Below are 25,852 nucleotides of genomic sequence, written 5' to 3'. Positions count from 1 at the left end.
TTTGTTGAACTTCTCATTTGTTCATGCATTGTTTTCCTAACTTGGTTTAGCTGTGTGTTTTTGTAGTTCACTGAACTTCTTTGAGGGTTAATTTGAATTATTTGTCTGATTGTTCCTAGATCTTCATTTCTTTAGGGTTAACTTTTGGATCTGTGTATTTTCCTTTGGTGGTGTCATGTTTACCTCCTTTTATGTGATCCTTGATTCCTTACATTGGAATCTGTGCATTTGAGTAAGTGATCCTCTCTTCCAGACTTTACAGTTTCCCATTGTCAGAGAAAAGTTAATCACCACTCAGCTCAGTCTGGGCTGCTGGACATGTATGCTGGTGATATTCTTGGGCAGGTGGTGCTTGCTATCTGGGTATATATTTGGGTGTGGCCACTGCCAAGCTCTGAGGTTCGGGGGGCAGGTGCCACTGGCTGAACAGTTGGATAAAACTGCTGGCTTGATTCTCTGCTCAAGTGAGGCTAGAGGACGGGCTCTGCAGTTACCTGGGTTCTCTGGTCAGGCTTACTAGGCAGTCAGGATTGGGTACTATATACGCAGCAAAGGTGGAGCTATGAATTAGCTTCCCTGCTTTGGCAGGATAGCAGGACTGATCCCAGGGCCTGCACAGCTTGTTTTCTGGAGACCCAAATCATGTGACTATGTACTGAATTCCCTGGTCAGGTGGGGCCAATGGTTTTATTCTGCAGATGGGAAAAACCATGGGATGTGCTCTCTGTGTCAAGCTCCACGGCAAGCATGGCTGTTGGATGGGCCCTACAGCTTCCGTGTGCTCTAGTTAGGTTCCCTTTGGGTAGGCTGAAGGCTGGATTCAGGAATTGGTGGGGCTGCAAATGTTTCCCTGTTGGGGCACAGTGGGAGACCCAACCGCAAGGCCAGTAAGGCTCTTTGTGGTCTTGACTCAAGTCATCCTGTGCCCCAAGTTCTCTGGCTGAACAGGGCCACTGGATTGCTCTACAGACTATCAACTCTGCCTACTGATCCTCTACTCGTGTTGCTGGGCTGTGCAGCTTCCAGGCATTCATGCCAGCCTTTCTGGTTAGGCAGGGCCAAGAGCTACACCCAACCTGCCAGCTGGCCTGTGGCTAAGCCCCCCTGCCTGGATTGGGGCAGAACAGGTTCCACAACTATTGAGGCTCTTCATTTGAGGGTCTGAATCAGATAGACATGTACCTGCCAAGTTCCTGGTCAGATTGCTCCACTGACTTGGTTCTGCAGATAAGCAAAGCTGCTCTTGGCACTTGGGCACTGCAGGTATGAACTCAATCTCTCAAGATCTGAATGCTGGTGATTGCAAGCCTCTCCCCCTTCTCCGTCACAGTCAGATTCCCAGTGGTCAAGCCCTGAGGATTCTCCTGCACCCTCCACTGGAGACCAGAATAGCAGCTCCCACAATGCTGGGTGACACCCAGCCTCTTTTTTTCCACGATAGGCTCACAGCAAGGTGCTGCTCTAGCCTGGGGGAGGGGCAGTGCAGTCAGTGTGTATCCACTCCTCTTAACCATCTAATGTGGTCTGTCTTGGTCTCTGTGGCACTGGGAGATGCTTAAGCCTCATCCCCATGGCCCGGGATTCCCTCAGTGGTGGCTTGTCCATGAATAGCTGTTAGCTGGCCTTCTTGTGTGAGGGAGCAAAGTCAGGAACAACCTATGTTGCCATCTTGGTGACATCATTCTCTCTAAAACACCTTAGTATATGCAGAATGAGTCAGGATTTGTATTACAGCAGTGGTTTTCAAAGTGTGGTCCCTGAAGCAGCCATAAGTATTATTATAATATTTAAAAATGCATGTGGTCAGCACCTTGCTTGAAGACTAGCTTAACAATAATGACATCTCTGGCTTTTATCCTAAAAATGATACTAGAAGGTAAACCTAGTTTATGGCTTCTCAATTTTGGGAGTTAGAATAATCAGTTATCACAAATATATTTTCATACCAGCAGCAAAGCCAAAGCAGCCCTCTCAAACTAAAATGAAAAATAAGGCATAAAATAGTTTTCCTTAAACATAATATTGTAAAATTAAAAGTATACTAGGGCAAAGTCCTCATGCCACTATTTGAATTCAGTTAAATTCAAAAAATAATTATAAGTGATTTACCCATAACTTCCTGAAGCAAATATTCAGGACATTTTGGAAGAGAATGGTTTACCAAGTTACACATTCCATTTGACTTCTGTCTCTGTAACTTGTTTGCCGGGATGATCCTGGATAAGCAGCTTAATCTGATTTGGTTATGTCATCTATAAAAATAAGTGCCTACTCCATTGCCTAACTAACAATAGGTACTTATCACATAAATGTTAGCTTCTCTTTCCTCTCTTACTGCTTTAAATCCTTAAAATGAGTTCACTTTATGGATAGTTCCAAAGATTTCCTTCATCCTTAAATTTCTTAATTTCCTTGATAATGACCTTTGCCAATTTTGTTTCTGTTGCCATTTTTTTCCCTCTTCCAGTTACTTCTGAAACAAAGTATAAATTTAACAGGGCTTTTCCTGGGCCCTAAATGGTGTTTTTTTTGTCTATTGAAAATAATACTTTGTCTTCTGGCAAATAAATCCCCAAATCAATATCCTACTGTCTTTTGGCATGTATCCCTTCCCCCACCAAAACAAAAGAAAAATCCCTTGTCTGGGGATCATAGGCTCAGAATAGCAAAGAGTAATGAGTAAATTTTTTTTTTTTTTTTTTTTACAAGAAGATACTCCTGCAGGTCAAGGGTAAATTAAACTCGGCACTAGAGAGGTTTCCTTATGAACACAGGCCTTAACTTCCTGCCTATTACTACCAATGTATCCTCTCCCCCAAACCTTCTGTGTTCTTTAACCTTGAAGTTAAACTCTGGTACACAGTCAACCCTTGAACAACATGGGTTTGCACTGTGCAGGTCCACTTATACACAGATTTTTTTTCAATAAATAAGCAGAACAGTATTACATAATCAGTGGTTGGTTGATCTCTGATGTGGAATTATGGATATGGAGGGCTAACTGTAAAGTTGTACGTGGACTTGAGACTGTACAGAGGGTCAGCTCCCCTAAACCCTCATTGTTCAAGGGTCAACTGTATTTGAATGTCACAGTTCCACTTGAAAGATGGTGTTTTAAGCTGCTATTACATAATTCTTGGCAGCCAGTAGCCAGTTGAGACAAAAAGGAATATGGGTCCTTCTAATATAATATATATATGATTAGCATTAAAAAAAAATCACTTGGGATATAAGTCGAGGTATTTTTTATTTATGACATATTTACATACGTACAAAATTGGCTTTATCCAATATATCATCCTGCATAGTATCTTAAAAAACAATACCATATTCTGGGAGTAAAAATCCAAGTTTCTTAATTTATGTATAACCTAACATCTTTTAGAACACAGAATATTACCAATTTGGCTTCACAGAGCACAAATTCCTGTTTAGAATTTTTTCTAGCCAAGGAACAAAGTAAATTCAACAACATCTTAAACTAATTTAGCTGACCCTGAGTATATTACTAATTTGCATAATTTTGAATTAATGTATATAATACACTTTCATCTGTACTGTTATCTACTTATATTTACTATCATACTACCATTTTGTCTATATCCATTCATCTCAGTTTTCTACCTCATTAATCCTTGAGAGAAAGAACAAAGAATGGGGAAGTAATAATAAGAGACTCAGAGGAGAAAACTAAAGGTATTGGCTCAAACTTTTCCACCCAGAAGTCTGGGGCCCAGCTTTAAGTCCAGGGTTACCTGATAAACTTAATAACAAGATGATATTGATCTGAATAATCTGAGTACCTTCTGTCAATTGAGGCTGATGTAAAATTACTCTTCCTGCATTTCTTCCTGTTCTCTTTCACAGCACTTAATTAAAAAGTATACAAACTTATCAAATTCAGTAAGTAGTTCTGGGAGCACTTCAAAAGAAAAAAAAAATAACACAAACATGACCAAAATAGTAGTGGCAAAGTACTGTGTTAAAGATAGGTTGTCCCAAGACGCTCGAGGGTAAAAAAAGCAAAGTCCCCAGCTCAACTCTCCCTAAAAAATGCTAGTCAAGAATTATAAGGAAACAAGCAAGAAAAGAACAGGGCAGCTGGATGATTGGTGAAGGGAGCCGTGGCCTTAGGTTGATGACCAGCATATCTCATGCCAAAATACCAACAGTAAAAGACCTCCTGGCTCACGCTGCCCTGGTGTGTGAGAGGTAATGAGTTACTTTTCTTGCTCCTTGTACAAGAGGGAAATCCAAGAATGAAAAAGTAAACAAGAGGCTGGGAAAGTTGACTGTGGAGTCAGTCATGTACTGATGCCTTTCAAAGATAACTCTGGGCCAAAAAAGGAATAAGGGGCCAGAACGAGATCATGTATTTATCTTTTCCATCTGCCCTTCCCTAGTCCTCACCCACTCACAAGAGCAGAGGGTGCAAATTACCAGGTGCAGGAAAATCATCTGCACCCAAACCACAGACTAACTCTGCCATTGCTGTTTGGGGATTCGAAGAAAATTGTCCTCTAATGGGATGTCAATGTTAATGATTCTATGAAAACCACCCTCAAAAACATCAACTAAGAAAGATATTTGAGACTTGGTAAAATAAAAAGAAAATTTTATCTTTAGGATCTGTAAAATTTCCCTATAATAGGAGGGAAAAAAAGCAGAAATACGAACTACGGACATATGTTCCTTCATTCCTAACAGGGATGTGTCATCAGGCCAATGCCATGATAACGGGTAGCTTTTTAAAATAAAGGATAAAAACAAATGGTAGAGAAAGGCTTCTCTTATTCATGAAAGATGGAGAAAACATAGACGAAGTGTTCCATAAATACCAATAAAAAGGGAAAATAAGTATTCCTCTGTCCCTATTATGCTATAGCAACCGGCTACATCTCTCTTCTTTCTCTCATTACTTTTAATGACACAGAAGTCTGAATTGCACTGAATGACAACTATACAGTGCATAGAAATTAACACATAACACAGATGGAAAATTAGTACTTAATCTTCTCATCCTCAGGTAAAAAAAAAATAGCAGAAATCAAACAAGTACTTGAAATGATATTAATACGAAGCAAACATTACATGTAATGAAATGATAGCACAGGATAGCTTCAATACCTTAAAAGATTTTATAAGATTGTGCTGATTCTTTTACATCTAAAAAATTATATAGAAGAGTAAATAAAAATTAAATTACGTTTATATAAGAAACTATCTTCAAAAAGTTATTTGAACTTTCATACATAGAGTTCAAAAGTATATGACGAAGTATTTATTTTTGATTTGTATAAATCCAAAAATGGTAAAATATATTATCTGGGGGAAAAAGAAGCTTTCATTAAATACAAACATAATGGACTAAATAAACCAGATTCACTATAAAATAGTTTCTTGGAAAACTTCCATAAAAAGTAAAGGCAGAATGGCACGAAGTTAGAAAAGCAGTGTTTAAGGCAAACTAAATAAGTAACCTTAAAGTAAGTCATATGATCCCATAAACAACAAAGTAATTTCCTCTCAAAAATTTCTCTATTAAAGTTGGAGAAATGAATTAAAGCAGAAATAACGGCTGTTGTCAGAGTGTACTTGGAAGCACTGAATACCATTATGCAAAAAAACCCAAATGCTTCTAATTTAAGTATGCTTGACTCATTTGCCACTTAGTTGTCATAGAGCAATGAAAAAAATAAAATGCATTATCCCAGTGTTCATCGTACAGTATGAATGTGAAATGCTGAAACATTAAAAAAAAATTTTTTTTTCAGGCTAAAAGTGTATAACATGATAACCAAAAAGAAAATGATCGATTCTGTTATTCTGGCCTATGTTAAAAATATGCATAGACAAGTGCACCGTCTCCCTACAAGTAGGTGTCTTAGAGTCTCTTGTTGAGCACATGGCTTAGCATCAGACCTGCGATCACATGGACACACGAAAAGCTTCCAAGACGGACAGGGAAGAGGTTAATCGTGAATTAAAAGAAACAATGCTTTTAAACAGTGTTCGGTAAACATGTTCTTTAGTCAACTATTTCTTAAAAAACAAAATAATCAAGTACATATCATTAAGTTAAATATCTTAGCACATGAATTTGCACCTTATAAATTTGGTGTATCAAACTGTCCTATAAAAATATTTATATATTTTTTGAGAACTGTGGTACGTGCAATTATATAATCAGAAAAAGGATCTGTTTCTTTTCATCTACTGGAATGACACCATGCCTTTCTAAGAAAGAAAAACTGCAGCCTACAGGAAAATGATCAAAACAGCTGGACTGACTGAAGTTGTCCAGTTTAGGAAGGGACTGGCTCTTCTCCACCAGCAGCTCAAAGTTAGCAAGTGTCAGTATTCCAGGCCAGTCTTCTCACATGGTCCTGGGGGACAGGCGCTGCTTATACATGCCTGCTACCGCTTTGGCTGCACTGTAGATCATCTGCCGACGAGACATGCCAGTGAAAGTCACATGCCAATCAGTCCGGCTGACATTGAGTAAGTTCTTCTCCAGGACTTCTCCCACTGTCACCAAAAGGCCCGACCACCTCAGACTATAGTCCTGGGGAGTCAGACTTTGAGCCTAAGGAAAAAAGAAACTGATATTTTAATACATTAAAAAACATCACTGGAAGTAGTTATGTCATAAGTGACATTTCAAAGTCTCTCAGGTTACTTTTCATAGAGATTATGACAGACCCTGAGAAACACAGCTACGCTGCCAAATGTATGAAGTTACAAGGCTACAAAAAAAAATCAAAACAATACTGCACACATGGACTTGATTTACAATGTCCACACTACGCTCATTTTGTTGTTTAAATACAATCTAAGTCTTAAAGCTAATGACTCTATCTAACGGAGCTCAGTGTCAGAGGGCCTAAGTGTCAGTTCTATATTCAGTGTCACTTTAGGTTAATAATAAAATTAGTGCTAAAATAGAAATGTTACTTTTATCTTTCTACAGTAATAAAACTCCTACCAGAAAGAGAGAGAATACTGCATATTAAGGCTTCAACCCTATCAGAAAAGAATTGTTAAATTAATTTGCAGAAGAGTATTCCTGGAAACTTCATTTATGTGTGAATAAGTTAGTACCAATATATATCAAATAACATCCAGTCCAGGAGAGAGCATCAACCACTGTTACATCACTTGTACTTGACCCAGCCTATATCTGCTCCATGGAAATCATTTATTCACCTACACAGGAATGAAAAAACAAACTCATTGCTTGATATCCAAGAATGATAGTTTTTTCTGGCTTTAGGGTGGTAAGTATAGTCCAGAGGAGTATATCCATATGTAGAAAGGACCCATGCAGTGATTCCCAAATGTGCTATATACTGCAATCACCTGAGATGCATGGTTTTTTTTTTTTTTTTAACAAAACCAGTTTTCATGCTCCACCTAAGACCAATGAATTGGAAACTCACAGATGGTTCCAAGAGAAAGAGCACAATACTTATAAAACAGTTTCCGAGAAAATTTGCTGTGGACAGCCCGGCAGCTGGGGAGCCTGCTCTGTCTTCCCTTCCACAGGGTACACTGCACTATCAGTATTCTACTATGTTTCAAAGAGAGACAGTAGATAAACCACTATGGTCCTCAGAACTGTGTTTCTCAAATGCGATGTGCACGTGAAGCATCTGGGGAGCTTCTAAAGTTGCAGATCCTAATTCCATAGCCTTAGGTTAGGGCCTAAGAGTCTACTTTTTTTTTTTTTTTTAAGACTAAATGGGCAATGCACAAATCCTTTTTTTCCAGTTTTGAGATAAAATTGACATATATCACTATTTAAGTTTAAGATGTACACCACAATGGTTTCACTTACATTTATTGTGAAATGATTACCATGATAATCTCCCCATATTTAGATACAATAAAAAGAAGCAAAAAAAGAAAAAAACCTTTTTTCTTTATGACAAGACCTCTTAGGATCTACTCTCTTAACAACTTTCATATGTATCATATAATAGTGTTAACTACAGTCACCATCCTATACATTATATCCTCAGTACTTATTTCTCCCGTAACTGGAAGTTTGTACCTTATGACCACCTTTCTCCTACCACCCTTCCTCAAGTGTGCATTTTTAGCAAGTTCCCAGGTGATGATTATGATGCTAGGCCTAGGATCATACTTTTAAGGATCAAAATACTTGACATTAACAGCAAACATCCAGAAACTGGGTTTTTAATTGGGGGAGGAGGGATCATTTACATTTGTTTAACCAGCATAAACTGTATAAAAAATTTTCCTGATTTTCACTAATATATTGATACATGCTGATTATAATCCCCTTAAGGGCTGATTTCTCGTCTCTTAAATTCTCTTAAAAAATTTCAACTACAAGGGAACACGGAATTGAACATCTTGCAGTGGATAAAACAAGAAACAGCGTAGAACTGAAGAGCAAGGATAAGAGGAAGGAATCTCAATACCTATACTTTTGTATCTCAACTTTGTACCTTGTGAAAGAAATGAAATGACAGCAGAAATGGCAAAACAAAAAGCAAACGACACTCTTTGAATACCACTGTTCACAGTTAACCACATTAAGAGCTTGTGTGTACTTTTCCAGGTCTTTTTTTCCTATTCATTTATATACATTTTAAAGTATATATGGGTATATGTGTGTGTATATATATGGATACTACATGCAGTTTATTTTCACTTAGCAATGTCATAGACAAATTTGAATATTAGTATATATAGTTTTGTTTTATTAGTATATATACTTTTGATGCTTTGTTCCTTGAGCATAATGTCTGTTTCTTTCCAATATATATTTTTAAAAACAGAATAAAAATTGTCCTTGCAGTGATCAGACATCTAGCAAAAGAGTCACCAACATTTTCTGAAAAGGGCCACATAGTAAATAAATATCTTAGGCTTTGTGGGCCAGTCTCTATAGCAACTACTCAATTCTCCTGCTGTAGCAAAAAAGCAGCCGTAAACAGTATGTAAACAAACGGGCCCAGGTATGTTCTTTACAAAAAAAAACTTCTTTACAAAAACAGGGGTCAGGCCAGATTTGGCTGTAAGACTTTTTTCTTTTTTTTTTTTTTTGTGCTAGTCCCTGATTTCAAGCAATGTAAGAATCACAGTGATAGAAGCAGCCTTCCAATTACAGGGTTCCTAATGTTTTACCATTAGATCTGATTTTTGCTTTGACTTTCCAGTATACACATACCCTTCTAATCCTAATTAGCTAAGAGTTATTAGCATGGTTGTAATTTCTTTTTTTTTCTTTTTAATTTTTATTGGAGTGTAATTGATTTACAATGTTGTGTTAGTTTCAGGTGTACAGCGAAGTGAATCAGTTATACATATATCCACTCTTTTTTAGATTCCTTTCCATTACAGGCCATTAGAGAGTACTGAATAGAGTTCCCTGTGGTATACAGTAGGTTCTTATTAGTTATCTATTTCAATATATAGTAGTGTTTATATGTCAATCCCAATCTCCCAATTTATCCCTTCCCCCCTACCCCCTTGGTAACCATAAGTTTGTTTTCTACATCTGTGACTCTGTTTCTGTTGTAAATAAGTTCATTTGTACCCTTTTTGTATATTCCACATATAAGCTATATCATATGATATTTTTCTTTCTCTGTCTTACTTCACTTAGTATGACAATCTCTAGGTCCATCCATGTTGCTGCAAATGGCATTATTTTGTTCTTTTTTATGGCTGCATAATATTCCATTGTATACATGTACCACATCTTCTTTATCCATGGACATTTAGGTTGCTTCCATGTCCTGGCTATTGTAAATAGTGCTGCAATGAACATTGAGGTGCATGTATCTTTTCGAATTATGGTTTGCTTCCGGATATATGCTCAAGAGTGGATTGCCGGATCATATAGTAGCTCTATTTTTAGTTTTTTAAGGAACCTCCACACTATTCTCCATGTGGCTGTACCAATTTACATTCCCACCAACAGTGTAGGAGGGTTCCCTTTTCTCCACACCCTCTCCAGCATTTATTATTTGTAGACTTTTTGATGATGGCCATTCTGACCAGGGTGAGGTGGTACCTCACTGTAGTTCTGATTTGCATTTCTCTAATAATTAATGATGTTGAGCATCTTTTCATGTGCTTTTTAGCCATCTGTATGTCTTCTTTGTAGAAATGTCTATTTGGGTCTTCTGCCCATTTTTTTGATTGGGTTATGTGTTTTTTTTATATTGAGCTGCGTGAGCTGTCTGTATATTTTGGAGATTAATCCCTTGTCAGTTGCTTCATTTGCAAATACCTTCTCCCGTTCTGAGGGCTGTCTTTTCATTTTGTTTATGGCTTCCTTTGCTGTGAAAAAGCTTTTAAGTTTAATTAGGTCCCATTTGTTTATTTTTGGTTTTATTTCCATTACTCTAGGAGGCGGATTGAAAAAGATCTTGCTGTGATTTACGTCAAAGAGTGTTCTGCCTGTTTTCCTCTAAGAGTTTTATAGTATATGGTCTTACATTTAGGTCTTTAATGCATTTTGAGTTTATTTTTGTTATGGTGTTAGAGAATGTTCTAATTTCATTCTTTTACATGTAGCTGTCCAGTTTTCCCAGCACCACTTACTGAAGAGACTGTCTTTTCTCCATTGTATATCCTTGCCTCCTTTGTCATAGATTAGTTGACCATAGGTGCATGGGTTTATCTCTGGGTTTTCTATCCTGTTCCATTGATCTATATTTCTGTTTTTGTGCCAGTACCATACTGTCTTGATTACTGTAGCTTTGTAGTATAGTCTGAAGTCAGAGAGCCTGATTCCTCCAGCTCCGTTTTTCTTTCTTGAGATTGCTTTGGCTATTTGGGGTCTTTTGTGTTTCCACACAAATTGTAAAATTTTTTCTTCTAATTCTGTGAAAAATGCCATTGGTAATTTGATAGGGATTGCATTAAATCTGTAGATTGTTTTGTATAGTATAGTCATTTTCACAATATTGATTCTTCCAATCCAAGAACATGGTATATCTCCACCTGTTCGTGTAATCTTTGATTTCTTTCATCAGTATCTTATAGTTTTCTGAGTACAGGTCTTTTACCTCATTAGGTAGGTTTATTCCTAGGTATTTTATTATTTTTGATGTGATGGTAAATGGGGTTGTTTCCTTAATTTCTCTTTCTGACCTTTCATTGTCAGTGTATAGGAATACAAGAGATTTCTGTGTATTAATTTTGTATCCTGCATCTTTACCAAATTCATTGATTAGCTCTAGTAAGTTTTCTGGTAGCATCTTTAGGATTTTGTATGTATAGTATCATGTCATCTGCAAACAGTGACAGTTTTACTTCTTTTCCAATTTGGATTCCTTTTATTTCTTTTTCTTCTCTGATTGCCATGGCTAGGACTTCCAAAACTATGTTGAATAACAGTCGTGAGAATGGACATCCTCGTCTTGTTCCTGATCTTAGAGGAAATGCTTTCAGTTTTTCACTGTTGAGAACGATGTTTGCTGTGGGTTTGTTGTATATGGCCTTTATTATGTTGAGGTAGGTTCCCTCAATGCCCACTTTCTGGAGTTTTTATCATAAGCAGGTGTTGAATTTTGTCAAAAGCTTTTTCTGCATCGATTGAGATGATCATATGGTTTTTCTTCTTCAGCTTGTTAATGTGGTGTATCACACTGATTTGTGGAAATTGAAAAAACCCTGCATCCCTGGATAAATCCCACTAGATCATGGTGTATGATCCTTTTAATGTGTTGTTGGATTCTGTTTGCTAGTATTTTGTTTAGGATATTTGCATCTATGTTCATCACTGATGTCGGCCTGTCATTTTCTTTTTTTGGGATAACTTTGTCTGGTTTTGGTAGCAGGGTGATGGTGGCCCTGTAGAATGAGCTTAGGAGTGTTCTTTCCTCTGCAATTTTTTGGAAGAGTTTCAGAAGGGCAGGTGTCAACTCTTCTCTGAATGTTTCATAGAATTCGCCCGTGAAGCCATCTGGTCCTGGCCTTTTGTTTGCTGTTAGATTTTTAATCACAGTTTCAATTTCAGTACTTGTGAGTCATATTTTCTATTTCTTCATGGTTCAGTCTTGGAAGGTCATACCTTTCTTATCTGCCCACTTTTTCTAGGTTGTCCACTTTATTGGCATATAGTTGCTTGTAGTAGTCTCTTATGATCCTTTGTATTTCTGTGGCATCTGTCGCAACTTCCTTTTCATTTCTAATTTTATTGATTTGCACCCTCTCCGTTTTTTCTTGATGAGTCTGGCTAAAGATTTATCAATTTTGTTTATCTTTTCAAAGAACCAGCTTTTAGTTTCGTTGATCTTTTCTATTTTTTCTTCATCTCTATTTTATTGGGTTGGTCAAAAAGTTTGTTCGGTTTTAAGTAAAAATAAAAGACACATTTTTTTCATTTTCACCAAGAATTTTATTGAACAATGTATTTACTAACCGAATGAACTTTTTGGCCAGCCCAATATTTATTTTTGCTCTGATCTTTATGATTTATTTCCTTTTGCTAATTTAGGGGTGTTTTTTTTTTTGTTCTTCTTTCTCTAGTTGCCCAACAAGGTGGAAATTTTAAAAAGTTGTGAAGACATAGGAGAATAAAGTAAATTTTGATTGGGATGAAACAGAGGAAACAGAGGAGATTCACAGAACTTAACCCAGCAGGGTGGAAATCTTCAGATGGCCATTAAGAAACAGGATGAATAAAACAGACATAGGTGGGATTAAAACAGAGGTTTTAACACAGCACTACCAAAGGTTGAGTGGGACTCCCTGCTGGTTCCCCAACATTGAAGGGCCCCAAATAAGTCTGCTCTATTTATCCTAGTTAGGAGAAATTTTAAAAGTCTGAAGGTAAAAATGACAATGAGAAATTTAAGCAGCAATCAATTGGGGCAGTGACTAGGCAGATTAATCAAGATGAAGACTGACAAATGGGCCAAAAACCCCTTGGCTCAATCCCTACCTGGGGACCCAAAGACTTTTGTACAAGAGTGAATAAAATGGTTGAGTGGAGAAGAGACGTTTCCAGGACTAGAAACAGAAGTCCCCTGAGCTGTGTTACCAAAAGTCCACTGGTGAAGGCCTGATGTGTGCTACAATTGGACTGAAAGAAACTAAAAATGTAATGGTTGATAGGATTATGAAAGTTGAATGTTTAAGCAGGTATAACATAAGGAAGTGTGTCTCCTTTACCTGGATGGATATTTGGCTGGGGGACACTTCCCCTACCTAGTATTACAAAACCAAAACCCACTGATGAAGTCTCAATGGGGGCTACAGTGAGGAACATAAGTGATGATGGAATTACAGTATAAGTTTGTAGGAGACTTGGTGTTTTTGAACTGGTTTTATGTGAAGTGACTGTGTTTTTTTCCACCTGATTATATTTTGGGGATGGACACTGTATCTCACTGGAGAACGTTTCCCTTATCTAGTATTGTAAAACAGAAGGGATGGAAAGCCACCCTTCAAGCATTATTAACTGGACATGCTATATGGAACCAGTAAGACTGTCTGAGCCTGCAGTGTGGAATAGAAGTTGGAGTGCTGGTAGGGACAAAATTCTCTGCGCCACAGCCCTATGTGGAACGTAGACTGAGGCTTATGGCAAAAATCTGTGAGTGCCTCCCAGCAATGACTACTTGAACTTCGAACTAGAGAATTTCCATTTGAGGGGTGTTTACTACCTAGCCACTGGACATTATTAATTGAAGCTACTCATATGACTAAAGGACATAAAATGATATTGAAATGTGAAATACACGAAATGTCTGGGATGATGGAGAAACACCCTAATAGGGATGGCAGTGCCCGGAAGAGTTCCACCATAATGGAAACGGTTTATACAGGATCATGCTGTCTGGGGAATATAGGGAGGAGACTAACAAGCTTGATGTCTCTTTTCCTCTAGGACAGATTTTGGAGTCACCCGAGAAGCTGCCGGAACCGACTGCCATGTAGAGAGTGCCCTGTGAACAGCTCTTAACTGAACAACCAAGAGCTCCTTGGTTTATGGGTAGCAGTTCCAAGGTGGATGGATAACATACTATTTGGAAGTCCACTGCTCTGACTGAGGAAGGTAAAAACAAATCAGATGGGCAAGGCTGAACTGCATGCTCTTTTCCCAGCAGTGATGAAAGAACTGAACAGTGATACAATCTCCTATCTTCTGGTTTTTACTGAGTCATGGGCAGTGGTCAATGGCCTGGCCATATGGTCAGGCAGGAGGGCAGTGGAAACCTGGCCTAGTAAAAGGATGCCCATATGGGACACACAACCCTGTGGAAATCACTGTGGGAATTGGAGGGATGCATTAAAGTAGAACATGTTGATGCCCATCAGAAGAACTCCTTTCCAGGCTTGGAAGGTGAGTGGAATCAACAAGCAGATATCCCCTTGCTCTCTCTCAAGACGGCCACCTGGGTCCATGAAGTGAGTGAATATGGGGTTAGTGCAGCAATGCAGAGATGGGCTGAATCCAGACACATTCTTCTTGTACACTCTGAGGCAGAAAATGCCAATAAAAACTTCTGTCGACCAGCAAAAAAGACAGAGACTGCAGATGGCTATGTGGCAGATTTCCTGTTGGGAAGGCCCTGAACATAGCTAGCAAGTTAGTTGGTAGCCCTGGGGGACTACAAACGGTTCTTCACAGGTAGAGACAGTGACTCTAGGCAGGGCTTTTCTTACCCAGTGGTAGAGGCAAATGCTCAGTTACAGTTTTTGTTTCAGTACTCTATGTTTTGTTTTTTTAACACCTTTACTGTAACTGTTTTTAATCTTTGTTACAATTCCTAAGGGCCTATAGGGCAAGGTGTGCCTTCACTTCATCTGAAAAAATGGGGCTAACAGTGATTGCTGCTATATGGGCTGGTGGTAAAGACAGCCCACCTGTTCTGCACCTATGTAACCTTAACTTATCTGAATAGAAGTGGATGAGGGGGAGGCACCTGCTAGACTAGTATTGCTGTCTGTAATCTAGACCAGCACAGTGGCTGAACCTAATGTCCCTTCCAAAGGTGGAAAAGTTTGGGTATGAATGGAGAAAAGGAAAAAAAAAAAAAAAGGCTCAGAGCAAGAGATGATACCATCTCTTAGCTCTATTACACCACATGCCTGAAAGGGTGAAGCCATATACTGTATCTCTGGCACCACTCCTGCTGTTTTTTTAAATTGAAGTATAGTTGGTTTACAATGTTGGGTTAGTTTCAGGTATACAGCAAAATGATTCATTTATACATATGTATGTACAGATCTATTCTTTTTTGGATTCTTTTTCATTATAGACTACTACAAGATATTGAATACTGTATAGCACAGGAAACTGGAAGTCCTTGTTATCTACTTTTTATATAGTAGTGTGTATCTGTTAACCCCAAACTCCTGATTTACCTCCTTGCCCCACCCCCCCACTATCCCCTTTGGTAACCAAAAGTTTGTTTTCTATGTCTCTGAGTCTATTTCTGTTTTCTAAATAAGTTCATTTGTACCATATCTTTTACATATAAGTGATATGTATTTGTCTTTCTCTGTCTGACTTACTTCACTTAGTATGATAATCTCTAGGTCCATCCATGTTGCTGCAAAATGACATTATTTCATTCTTCTTAATGGCTGAGTAATATTCCATTGTATATATGTACACCACATCTTCTTTATCCAGTCATCTGTTGATGAACATTTAGGTTGATTCCCTGTCCTGGCAATTGTAAATAGTGCTGCTGTGAACACAGGGGTGCATGTATCTTTTCAAATTAGAGTTTTTGTCTTTTCCAGCTATATGCCCAGGAGTTGGATTGCAGGATCATATGGTAGCTCTATTTTCAGTTTTTTTATGGACCCTCCATACTGTTCTCCATAATGGCTCTACCAATTTACATCCCCACCAACAATGCAGGAGAGTTCCCTTTTCTCCACACCCTCTCCAGCATTTATTATTTGTAGACTTCTTGATGATAGCCATTCTGACTGGTGGGAGGTGATAACCTCATTGTGGTTTTGATTTGCATTTCTCTAATAATTATTGATGTTGAGCATCTTTTCATGTGCCTGTTGGTCATCTGTATGTCTTCTTTGAAGCAATGTCTCTTTGGATCTTCTGCCCATTTTTTGATTGGGTTGTTTTTTTGTGGTAGAGTTTTATGAGCTGTTTGTATATTTTGGAGAGTAATCCCTGTTGGTTGCTTCCTTTGCAAATATTTTCTCCCATTCTGCAGGTTGTCTTTTCGTTTTGTTCATGGTTTCCTTTGCTGTGCAAAAGCTTTTAAGTTTAATTAGGTCCCATTTGTTTATTTTTGGTTTTATTTCCATTACTCTGGGAGATGGATCCAAAAAAATATTGCTGTGATTTATGTCAAAGAGTCTTCTGCCTATGTGTTCCTCTAAGAGTTTTATAGTATCCAGTGTTACATTTAGGTCTTTAATCCACTTTTGAGTTTATTTTTGTACATGGTGTTAGAGAATGTTCTAATTTCATTCTTTTACATGTAGCTGTCTACTTTTTCCAGCACCACTTATTGAAGAGACTTTCTCCATTGTATATTCTTACCTCCTTTGCTGTAGATAAACCGACACACCTGTGGTCAATTAATTTCCAGACTTTCTATCCTGTTACATTAAATCTGTGTGTGTATTTTGTGCCAGTACCATACTGTTTTGATGACTGTAGCTTTGTGGCATAGTCTGAAGTCAGGGAGTGTGATTCCTCCAGCTTCATTCTTCTTAAGATTGTTTTGGCTATTAGGGGTCTTTTGTGTTTCCATCCAAATTTTAAAATTATTTGTTCTAGTTCTGTGAAAAACGTCACTGGTAATTTGATTCGGATTGCACTGAATCTGTAGATTGCCTTAGGTAGTATGGTCATTTTAACAATATTGATTCTTCTATCCAAAACCATGGTATCTTTCCATTTGTTTGTGTCATCTTCAATTTCTTTCATCAGAGTCTTATTTGGAGTACAGGTCTTTTGCCTCCTTACATAGGTTGATCCCTACGTATCTTATGCATTTTGATGTGAATGGTAAATGGGATTGTTTCATTAATTTCTTCCTTAATTTCTCTTTCTGAGAACTTAAAAAAACAATTTCCACTCCTGCTTTTGAAACCTGCAAACCTGTGTGCCCTCATGCTGGGAGACATTCTCATGATATGACAATGTACTAAATAGTTATTAATGACAAACTGGGATGCCAGTAATGTGCCAGTATCATTTAACATTTATGACTGTTGTTTTGTTTTACTATAAGGGATCCATGTTTGAAGACCAGGGAGTGGATTGTGATATTTTGATTTATAAAATATTTATCTGGTCTTCAACATCAGTTTCTGGCACAGAGCTCCTAGGAACTTGGCTGGTTGCCAAGGGAATCAACTATGTGATCAGAGGGTTGGAACTTTCAGTCCCATTTATTCCTCCCCACCAGGCCCCCTGCACCTCTGAAGAGGGGACCGGAAGTTTGAATCATCCATCACCAATAGCCAATGATTTAACCAATCATGCCCATCTAATGAGGCCTCCATAAAAACCTAAAAAGGATAGGGTTTAGACAGTTTCTTGGTTGGTGAAGGTGTGGAGATTTGGAGAGAGTGGAGCACTAGGAGAGGGCATGGAAGCTCCACCTCCTTTCTCCATAGCTTGCCCTATGCATCTCTTCCAGCTGGCTGCTGCTGACTTACTTACTTATATCCTTTTATATAATAAACCTGTGATCTAGGGTGAAGTGGGTTTCCTGCATTCTGTGAGCTACTCTAGCAAACTGATCAAACCCAAAGAGCAGGTTATGAGAATCTCTGATTTCCTCTGATATACAGCCAGTCAGTCACAAGTTCAGGTAACAACCTGAACTTGTGATTGATAGGTGTCTGGAAAGGAGGGGCGCAGGCAGTCTTGTAGGACTGAGCCCTTAACCTGTGGGATCCGACACTATTTCTAGGCAGAAAGGTGTCAGAATTGAGTTGAATTATAGGATATCCAGCTGGTACAGGAGAACTGCTAGGTGGCATGGGGAAAACTACCCCCACACACACTGGAATTCGTTTCAGAACTCTTTTTAATGTTCTAATACATTTCAAAATTTTTATTAGTTTTACCGTTTACTTCTTAAGTGATACTATATTATAATTTATTTTTTGGTTAGGTTACAAGCTAGTCTCACGGAATAAAATAGAAAACTTTCTACCTCTATGCATGAAAATCATGTATTCTTTGAATACCTTGTCGACCTCACAACACCATTAAAACTCAGTGATTTTTTTGGAGCTAGATGAAACTCTTGCATCAAAAGGCTTCACTAAGATAATTAGGTTAAATCATATGAAACTGCCAAAATTTGACTGGTTTTGACTTCAATGAGCAATTTTGTATGGTTCACCCTAATGGTTATGAACTGCCATTGTTGATTCAAGAATATTTTCCTAGAAAATCAACCGTTTCCTGTAATTTTTCTAAATTATTGGTATAAAACAGTGTACGTAGTATTTGTTTACAATCTTTTAATCACCTTCACATTGGAGTGAGTTTAATACTGCCATGTATAAAAATGTTTTCTTCAACTTCTGAAGAGACATTTTGGTAAAATTATGGTGTAAGTAAGTAAAGGTTCAATAGACTTAAAAATTCCAAGCATAAATTCTTATTCCCCATCTAACCTGTAAACCCCTAAGAAGGCCACAGGTTGCTTTCAGGGGCTCTGTAAACATGTGAGCCAAATTTATATGTGAGTGCATACATCATACATGCATGCTCTTGGGGGAAAACCCAGTAGTTTTAGCAAATTCTCAAATACCTAAAGTGCCAAATAACTTTAGAGAGTTTTGAAATGACATTTAACAAGGTACATACATAAAAATTGATGTAAATTCTATTAAATGGAAGACAGGAAAAATACCATTTAAGAGTACAAAGATTCCAATGTAAACAAACTCTTACATTCTATTTCATTTAAGAAAGGATTAAAAGAAGTACATAAAAATATAGAAGGAATGAAAACCATTTTATATTAATGCTAACATTCTTCTGGAAACTATGTGGATAGGTAAACATTTTTCAACAAACCAAAAAGACATGTGACTTTCATCCAAGGTTTGTAAACTTCTAAATGTGTTTCTACATGTTTTTAAAGATGAACAAACTAAAGAGGAAGATGAGGACAAAGAAAAAGGAACTAGAGTAACAGGGGAAAATAAAATTGTGAGATAAAGGAGACAGTTAGTTAATGAAAGGTGAACATAAAACCAGAATAGGTAAATTTTTTTCCGATCACAAGGTAGTGAACACAATCATAAAAAGAGAGAAAACAATGAGAAAAAGAGCATTAACCATGTAATGGCTTACCTTGACAAAGACCGCTGGAAAACGAAAGTAGGGAGGTAGTGAAACAACATGGAAGGAATAGAAAATTGAAAAGCAAAGAGAAAAGGCTAAAAGGAAAAAGAGTGAAGCAAAATCAAGAATATACCGTATTTCCAATGAAAAACCTTATTTTGAAAACAATATTTCAGGTTTCTCTGAAGCATAATGAAAAATAAAAGGATAAAACTAACCTGTTGTACAAATTCCAAGGGTACTGGTGTAGCTTGTGTAAATGCTTCTAGATGAATACCATGCACAGGGTCTTCAACTATCAGACAGCCAATGTCAAACCATCTGCAACAGAATGTATGAGTTTCACGTTGTGTATGTGCTAAATGAATTATGGTGAATAGATAAAGTACTAACATTCAGATAAAACATTACCAGATTGATTAGAAAAACATTTCCTTGAACTTTTCAAGAGGACAATCCATAAAACAACATATAAAATTACCCTGTTGGCTTAATTCCAAGAGAAGGAAAAAAACAAAAAATGGGGAAAAACAACAAAGAAAAAATAATTGAAAATTACTCATCATGGAAAGTTCCTTTTCTTGCTAAGATCTGGAGAAAAGAATGGCAATTAGGGTGCTCAAATATGCAACAGATAAATCCTACTCATTTGAAAATGCAAATAGCTTATCAATCATAATTAAAAATGTCACTTGCTAAAATATGGGAAAATTTATATTACCAACTCTATAATTAATATATAGCCAAGTTACAAAGTTACTATAAAAATAAACTCATTCAGGAAATAACAAATCCTCTCCTCATTCCTGATAAATCCTTCTAATCACACTTTCTGAATTGTTCACAATGAATCAGTCTTTGAAAACAGCCTCATGAAATCAAGAAAACTTTCTTCAATTTAAAGATACACGTAAAAAGTGATACATTTAAAAACTGACTTAGGTGAGGTCATCTGTAACATCACTAGCATTTTAACTAGCCAGAATCAGGAAATCATGAGTTTAAATGACAAGATACAGAGCAAGAAAACTTTAAAATATACAGATTTAAGTGCGATGAAATACAATATGATTAGGAAACTTATTTACATATTCAAAGAAACAATAAAACAATATGTAGAATAACTTTGCTGAGTGTTAAAATGGCAGTTTATAATGTCTGTAGTATTCACATCCTAAAACTTTGCTTTAAATTAAGAACCTTAGTTATTTTATTTATTATGTGAATCATTATTTTAAATAATTTATTTGGTATATGATGAATCAGTATTTTATTTTACATGATTTGTGTATTATGCAGATGGCAGAGAATAATTGTAGTGACTAAGCTTCCAGGCACGACACGGACGTCCGGAAAAGCAGCAACCCTGAAGGTACAAGCAGTCTCCCCTACAAAGCCGGTGAACACACAGGAGAAGGACTCCCCTTCCTCTCCAAACTACTGTCACGCTCCTGAGCGTGTCAACCTGGATATCCCATTCTTCTCAACTCAAATCTAAACTGCTGTCACTGTCATGCCCACCGAGACCTCTTCCATTTCCCTAACTAGTGCCATTGGCTGAGGAAACGTTGTCTCCTCCCTCCTCCCTCCTGTCCTTCCACCCCACTCCCACTCCCCACCCAGCAGGAGGAAGAGTGGTGGTCTCCACTGTTCACACTCAAGCACAGTTGCTAAGGAACACTCTCCTTCTCCTCACCCTCTCCATGCGGTTGGTGAAATAAGATAGACTCGACCAATCCTATATGGAAGCTACTTGGACTTAAAAAAGGCTTAAGAAGAATAGTGGTTCCAAGACATTTAGATTTCATGTAGCAGAAAAAAATCAAAATAGCACCTGAGGAGCTGACACAGGTATGCCAATTTGTATTTTACCAAAGAAAGACCATCCACTACCACCAGTCACTTCACAAAAGGACATTTTAACCCATTTCACACATAACCCTTGGCTTTAGAACTTGATAGGTTAATCTCAGAATAAGGACAATTCATGCTTACACAGGTATTTTTCCATTTTGGTATAAAACATGCTAATTTTCCTCATGTAGCATGAACTGACGCAAAGTTTATCACAAATAGCTAGGTCTATACTGGCTTTACTATTAGGAGCCAAACACCACTGGTCTTTTCTTGACTCAGTTATAAGCACGTATTTCCCTGACTTTATCTTCTGTGCATTTATTTCTCACGGGAACACCACAGAGAGAAGTAGCCAAAGCAAACTATCAAGTGTTTTGGGTCATGGGTTTGCTGTTTGTTCTCACGTCCTTCCTCTAATCCCCTTCTGTATCTTAATATTACAGCCTTTTCATCCTCTCTCCTCCTTAAACCATACTGGAAACCATCCACAGACTTCCTAATACCACTTACTAATTCCATTTACTAATACCATTCCTAATCTTCCTTATTTGCTAGTCTTCTGCTCAAAAAAAGGTAGGAAAAATACCACATCTAGGTATGATGGAGCAGTTGATGACAGACCAATGCTCCCAATGAAAAGCTGGATGAGTATACAAGTCATATCTAATGGCATCCAAGAGCTGTAGAAGCGAGGAAGACAAAATGGAGTAACATTCTGGACAGGGACAACCTTTCAAAGGTATGCTGAAGACTTCCAGCTGACCCTGAGCACAACCCAGCCTGGACTCAGGTCAGTCTATCTAAAGTGCACCAAACTACCCCTTCCACACAGCTCACTACTCTGTTTATTAGAGGGAAGAGTGAACCTTCTCAAAATTACCTCAAGACTCTCGAGTTTCTTATAAACAATGCCTGGCTTTCAAAGATTATGAGGCATCCACAAAGACAGCACCTTATCGTCACACCAAAAGGAGGCTAAAAGAGGCCCACACTCTGGAATCAGTAGACAAGGATCTTAAATATGACTCATATTCAAGGAAAGAGAGGTAAAGACAGTCGAAATAGAAAATATAGGTATTCAATAGGGCTACACAGCAGAAGACAGGTAAACAGAAGATACTCGAACTAAAGAAGAGAGAAAAATCAGAGTGAGGAAGTAGGGGAAAAAGGGGACTGACCAAATGAGAACTCTGAGGCACAGTCAGAAGGTGAACAAGCATGTAATTAGAGTCCTAGAAAGAGAAGAGAGAAAATGGGCCAGAAGCCAATTCTGAAGATACAATGGCCAAGAACTTTCCAAAACTGATGAAAGACATAAATCCAATGAAAGAAAGAATCAAGCTCAGGGAATCCACAAAAATTCAATACCTAAGCAAGCACACAGCCCTGTACATAAATACCATAACACTGCAAAAATAAAATGACAGAAAAAATCCTAAATGCAGCTAAACAATACATTCTCTTCACAGAAACAAGCTGGATAGCTGATGTAACAGAAATGATGGAAGCCAGAAAACAGTACAACAGCATCTTTAAAGTACTGAAAGAAAAGATCTGCCAATCCAGACTTCTACATCCAGAAAAAAACACCCTGTGAAAATAAAGGTGCTTAAAGGCACTTTCAGACGAAAGCTGAGAGAACTCCTGGCTAAAGTCTTCCATCACAATGTATATAGTACCAAAGGATGTTCTTTAGGCAGAATGAAAATGATCCCAGACAGAAAAACCAAAAATGCAGGAAAGAATTCAGAGAATAAATATAAGTGAATAGAGTGTACAGAACTATACTAATATCTTAGGAGTTTAAAATATATACACAATTAAGATACTTAACAATACTGCAAAAGATGAAGGGGGTAAATGGTATTGAAAGTAGTTCAGTATTATCAAAATTCATAATTTTTATTAAAACATAATACATGGAAAAAGGCACAATGGAATCTCTAAGGTAGCCCTTAAATGAATATTTCATTTTTCCCCTCTGTTAATCTGTTAATATTCATCATCACTGGATGGTTGCTTGGTGCTTACATAGAAAGTTCAAACTTCCCAACCTAGCAATCAAAGCTCTTCAGTCTGTCCCCAAACTACTTTTTGATTTCCTATCCAACAGTGTTCAGCCAAGCTGATAAAATCACTGACCCCAGAATACATCTTAATCATCTTCACACTTTTCCTCCATGCAGAATGTCCTACCTATTCTTTTCTATTTAACCAGATTTTACCTACTCTTCAAAATTCAGCTCAAGTCCCAATCATTCACGAATCTTATCTGACACTATCTCCACATCAAGTTATTTCCATTGAAAATGCACATAGCATTTTATGTATAGCCCACGTGCAGCAATGAAGACCCAACACAGCCAAAAATTTAAAAAATTTAAAAATCATATGTTCCTCTATTGACATGTGTTTGGTGATACCTATCAATCAGTGTGAAAAGATATTAAAAAAAAAAAAAATGATGAATTATGTTGCTGGAGGTTTTTTCCAAACTAAGTAGATGAGAGGTAGTGTTCAACAGAACTCAAACCTGGTGACTGCCTCCAGGCCCTCTTGCCATACCTTCCATTACTCTGAATGACTGTGTAAATAATTGTTACTGGAGGTCAACCTCCAAGCCAATAACTAAACCACTGTATCATATGTAATTGATTATTAACACAATCTTCTTAGCATGCAGGCAATACAATGTCCATTTTATAATTAAAAAGGAGAAACAAGAGTAGAAATGTGAGCTGAGCTACACAGGTCACATAGCTAGTTAGATGATAGAGCTAGACCAGAATGTAATTTTCTCTCTGGTTCTAAAATAGGATACATTTTTTTACTAGATATTCAGTGTAAGCAATCATATTTTGCTCCTAAGAGGAACATAATAAGCCTCGTACTGAACCATTATACACCAACAAACTGGACAACCTAGAAGAAATGCATAAATTCCTAAAAACACACAACCTACTAAGACTGAATCAAGAAGAAACAGAAAATCTAAACAAATGGATTACTTGTAAGGAGACTGACTCAGTAATCAAAAACCTCCCAACAGACAAAAGTCCAGAACCAGATGGTGTCACGGGTGAATTCTACCAAAGATTTAGAGAATTAATACCAATCTTTCTCAAACTCTTCCAAAATATAGAAGATAAGACACACTTCCAAACTCATTTTACAAGGCCAGCATTACCCTGATACCAAAACCAGACAAGGACACTACACAGAAGAAAATTAAAGGCCCAATATCCCTGAAAAACAGAGATGTAAAAATCCTCAATGAAATACTAGCAAACTGAATTCTACAATGCATTAAAAAGATCTATACCATAATCAAGTGGGATTTACTCCAGGGATGCAAGGATGGTTCAAAATGTGCCAATTAATCAATGTGATACACCACATTAACAAAATGAAAGATAAAATCATATGATCATGTCAACAGAGCTATAAAAAGCATCTGACAAAATTCGACACCCATTAATGACAAAAACTCTCAACAGAATGGATACAGAAGGAACATACCTCAACATAATCAAAGTCATATACGGCAAGGCCATAGCTAATATCATACTCAACAGTGAAAAGCTAAAAAGCTTTACTTCTAAGATCAAGAACAAGACAAGACTGCCCACTCTTCCCACTTTTATTCAGCATGGTATTGGAAGTCCTAGTCAGAGTAATTAGGCAAGAAAAAAAATGCATCCAAATCAGAAAGGAAGAAGTAAAACTGTCACTATTTCCACATGACATATTATATATAGAAAAACCTAAAGCTACCACCAAAAAACTGTTAAAACTAGTAAATTCAGTAAAGTTGCAGGATACAAATTCAGTACCCCAAAATTTGTTGTATTTCTATACATTAATAGCAAACTACCAGAAGAAAAAAATTTTAAATACCATTTACAATTACATCAAAAAAATAGTTAGGAATATATTTAACCAAGCAGGTGAAAGATGTCTACGCTTAAAACTGTTAAGACATTGATGAAAGAAACTAAAGAAGACACAAATAAATGGAAATATATTCCATGCCCATGGACTAGCAGAATGAACACTGTTAAAAATGTTCCTATTACCCAAAGGAAGCTACAGAAGACTCAATGCAATCCCTGTCAAAATTCCAATGATACTTTCCACAGAAATAGAACAAACAATCCTAAAATTTGTATGCAACCACAAGACCCTGAATAGCCAAAGCAATCTGAGAAAGCAGAGCAAAGCTGGAGGCAACATGCTCCCTGATGTCAAATTATAATACACAGCAACAGTAATCAAAACAGTATGGTACTTGCATAAAAAACAAAAATATAGATCAATGCAACAAAATAGAGCCCAGAAATAAACCCATGCATTTATGGCCAATTAATTTATGACAAAACAGCCAGGAATATGCAATGGGGAAAGGACAGTCTCTTCAATAGATGGTGTTGGGAAAACTGGACCACAATTTTACACCAGACATAAAAATTAATCAAAATGGATTAAATACTTGAGCATAGCACCTGAAACCATAAAAAACTCCTAGAAGAAAACATAGGCAGTAAGCTCCTTGATATCTGTTGTGGCAATGATTCTTTTTGGATTTGACACCGAAAGCAAAAGCAACAAAATAAAAAACAAGTGGGACTACATCAAACTAAAAAGTTTCTGTACAGCAAAGGAAACTATCAACAAAATGAAAAGGAAATCTACCAAATGGCAGACAAT

At 37.2% G+C, this 25,852-nt stretch overlaps 1 protein-coding gene across 2 annotated transcripts in view; it reads right to left on the bottom strand.

Moving 5' to 3' along the window:
• Window positions 1–3,228: 3,228 nt before the first annotated feature.
• The window catches only part of PRRC1 (proline rich coiled-coil 1), a 44,089-nt gene continuing 21,465 nt past the window's right edge, over window positions 3,229–25,852 (bottom strand). For both annotated transcript variants that reach the window (XM_068535800.1, XM_068535799.1), the window contains 2 exons: window positions 19,507–19,609; window positions 3,229–6,586 (listed from right to left, as the gene is read on the bottom strand). In XM_068535800.1, the coding sequence (XP_068391901.1) occupies window positions 6,377–6,586; window positions 19,507–19,609 (313 nt within the window). In that variant the 3' untranslated portion in view covers window positions 3,229–6,376. The remainder of the gene's footprint in view (window positions 6,587–19,506; window positions 19,610–25,852) is intronic.

The sequence above is a fragment of the Eschrichtius robustus genome, chromosome 2 (genome assembly GCF_028021215.1).
Source record: "Eschrichtius robustus isolate mEscRob2 chromosome 2, mEscRob2.pri, whole genome shotgun sequence".
NCBI classification, from domain to species: domain Eukaryota; kingdom Metazoa; phylum Chordata; class Mammalia; order Artiodactyla; family Eschrichtiidae; genus Eschrichtius; species Eschrichtius robustus.
Note: the sequence above shows the minus strand (reverse complement) of the source record. Positions and strands in the feature narration are given on the sequence as shown.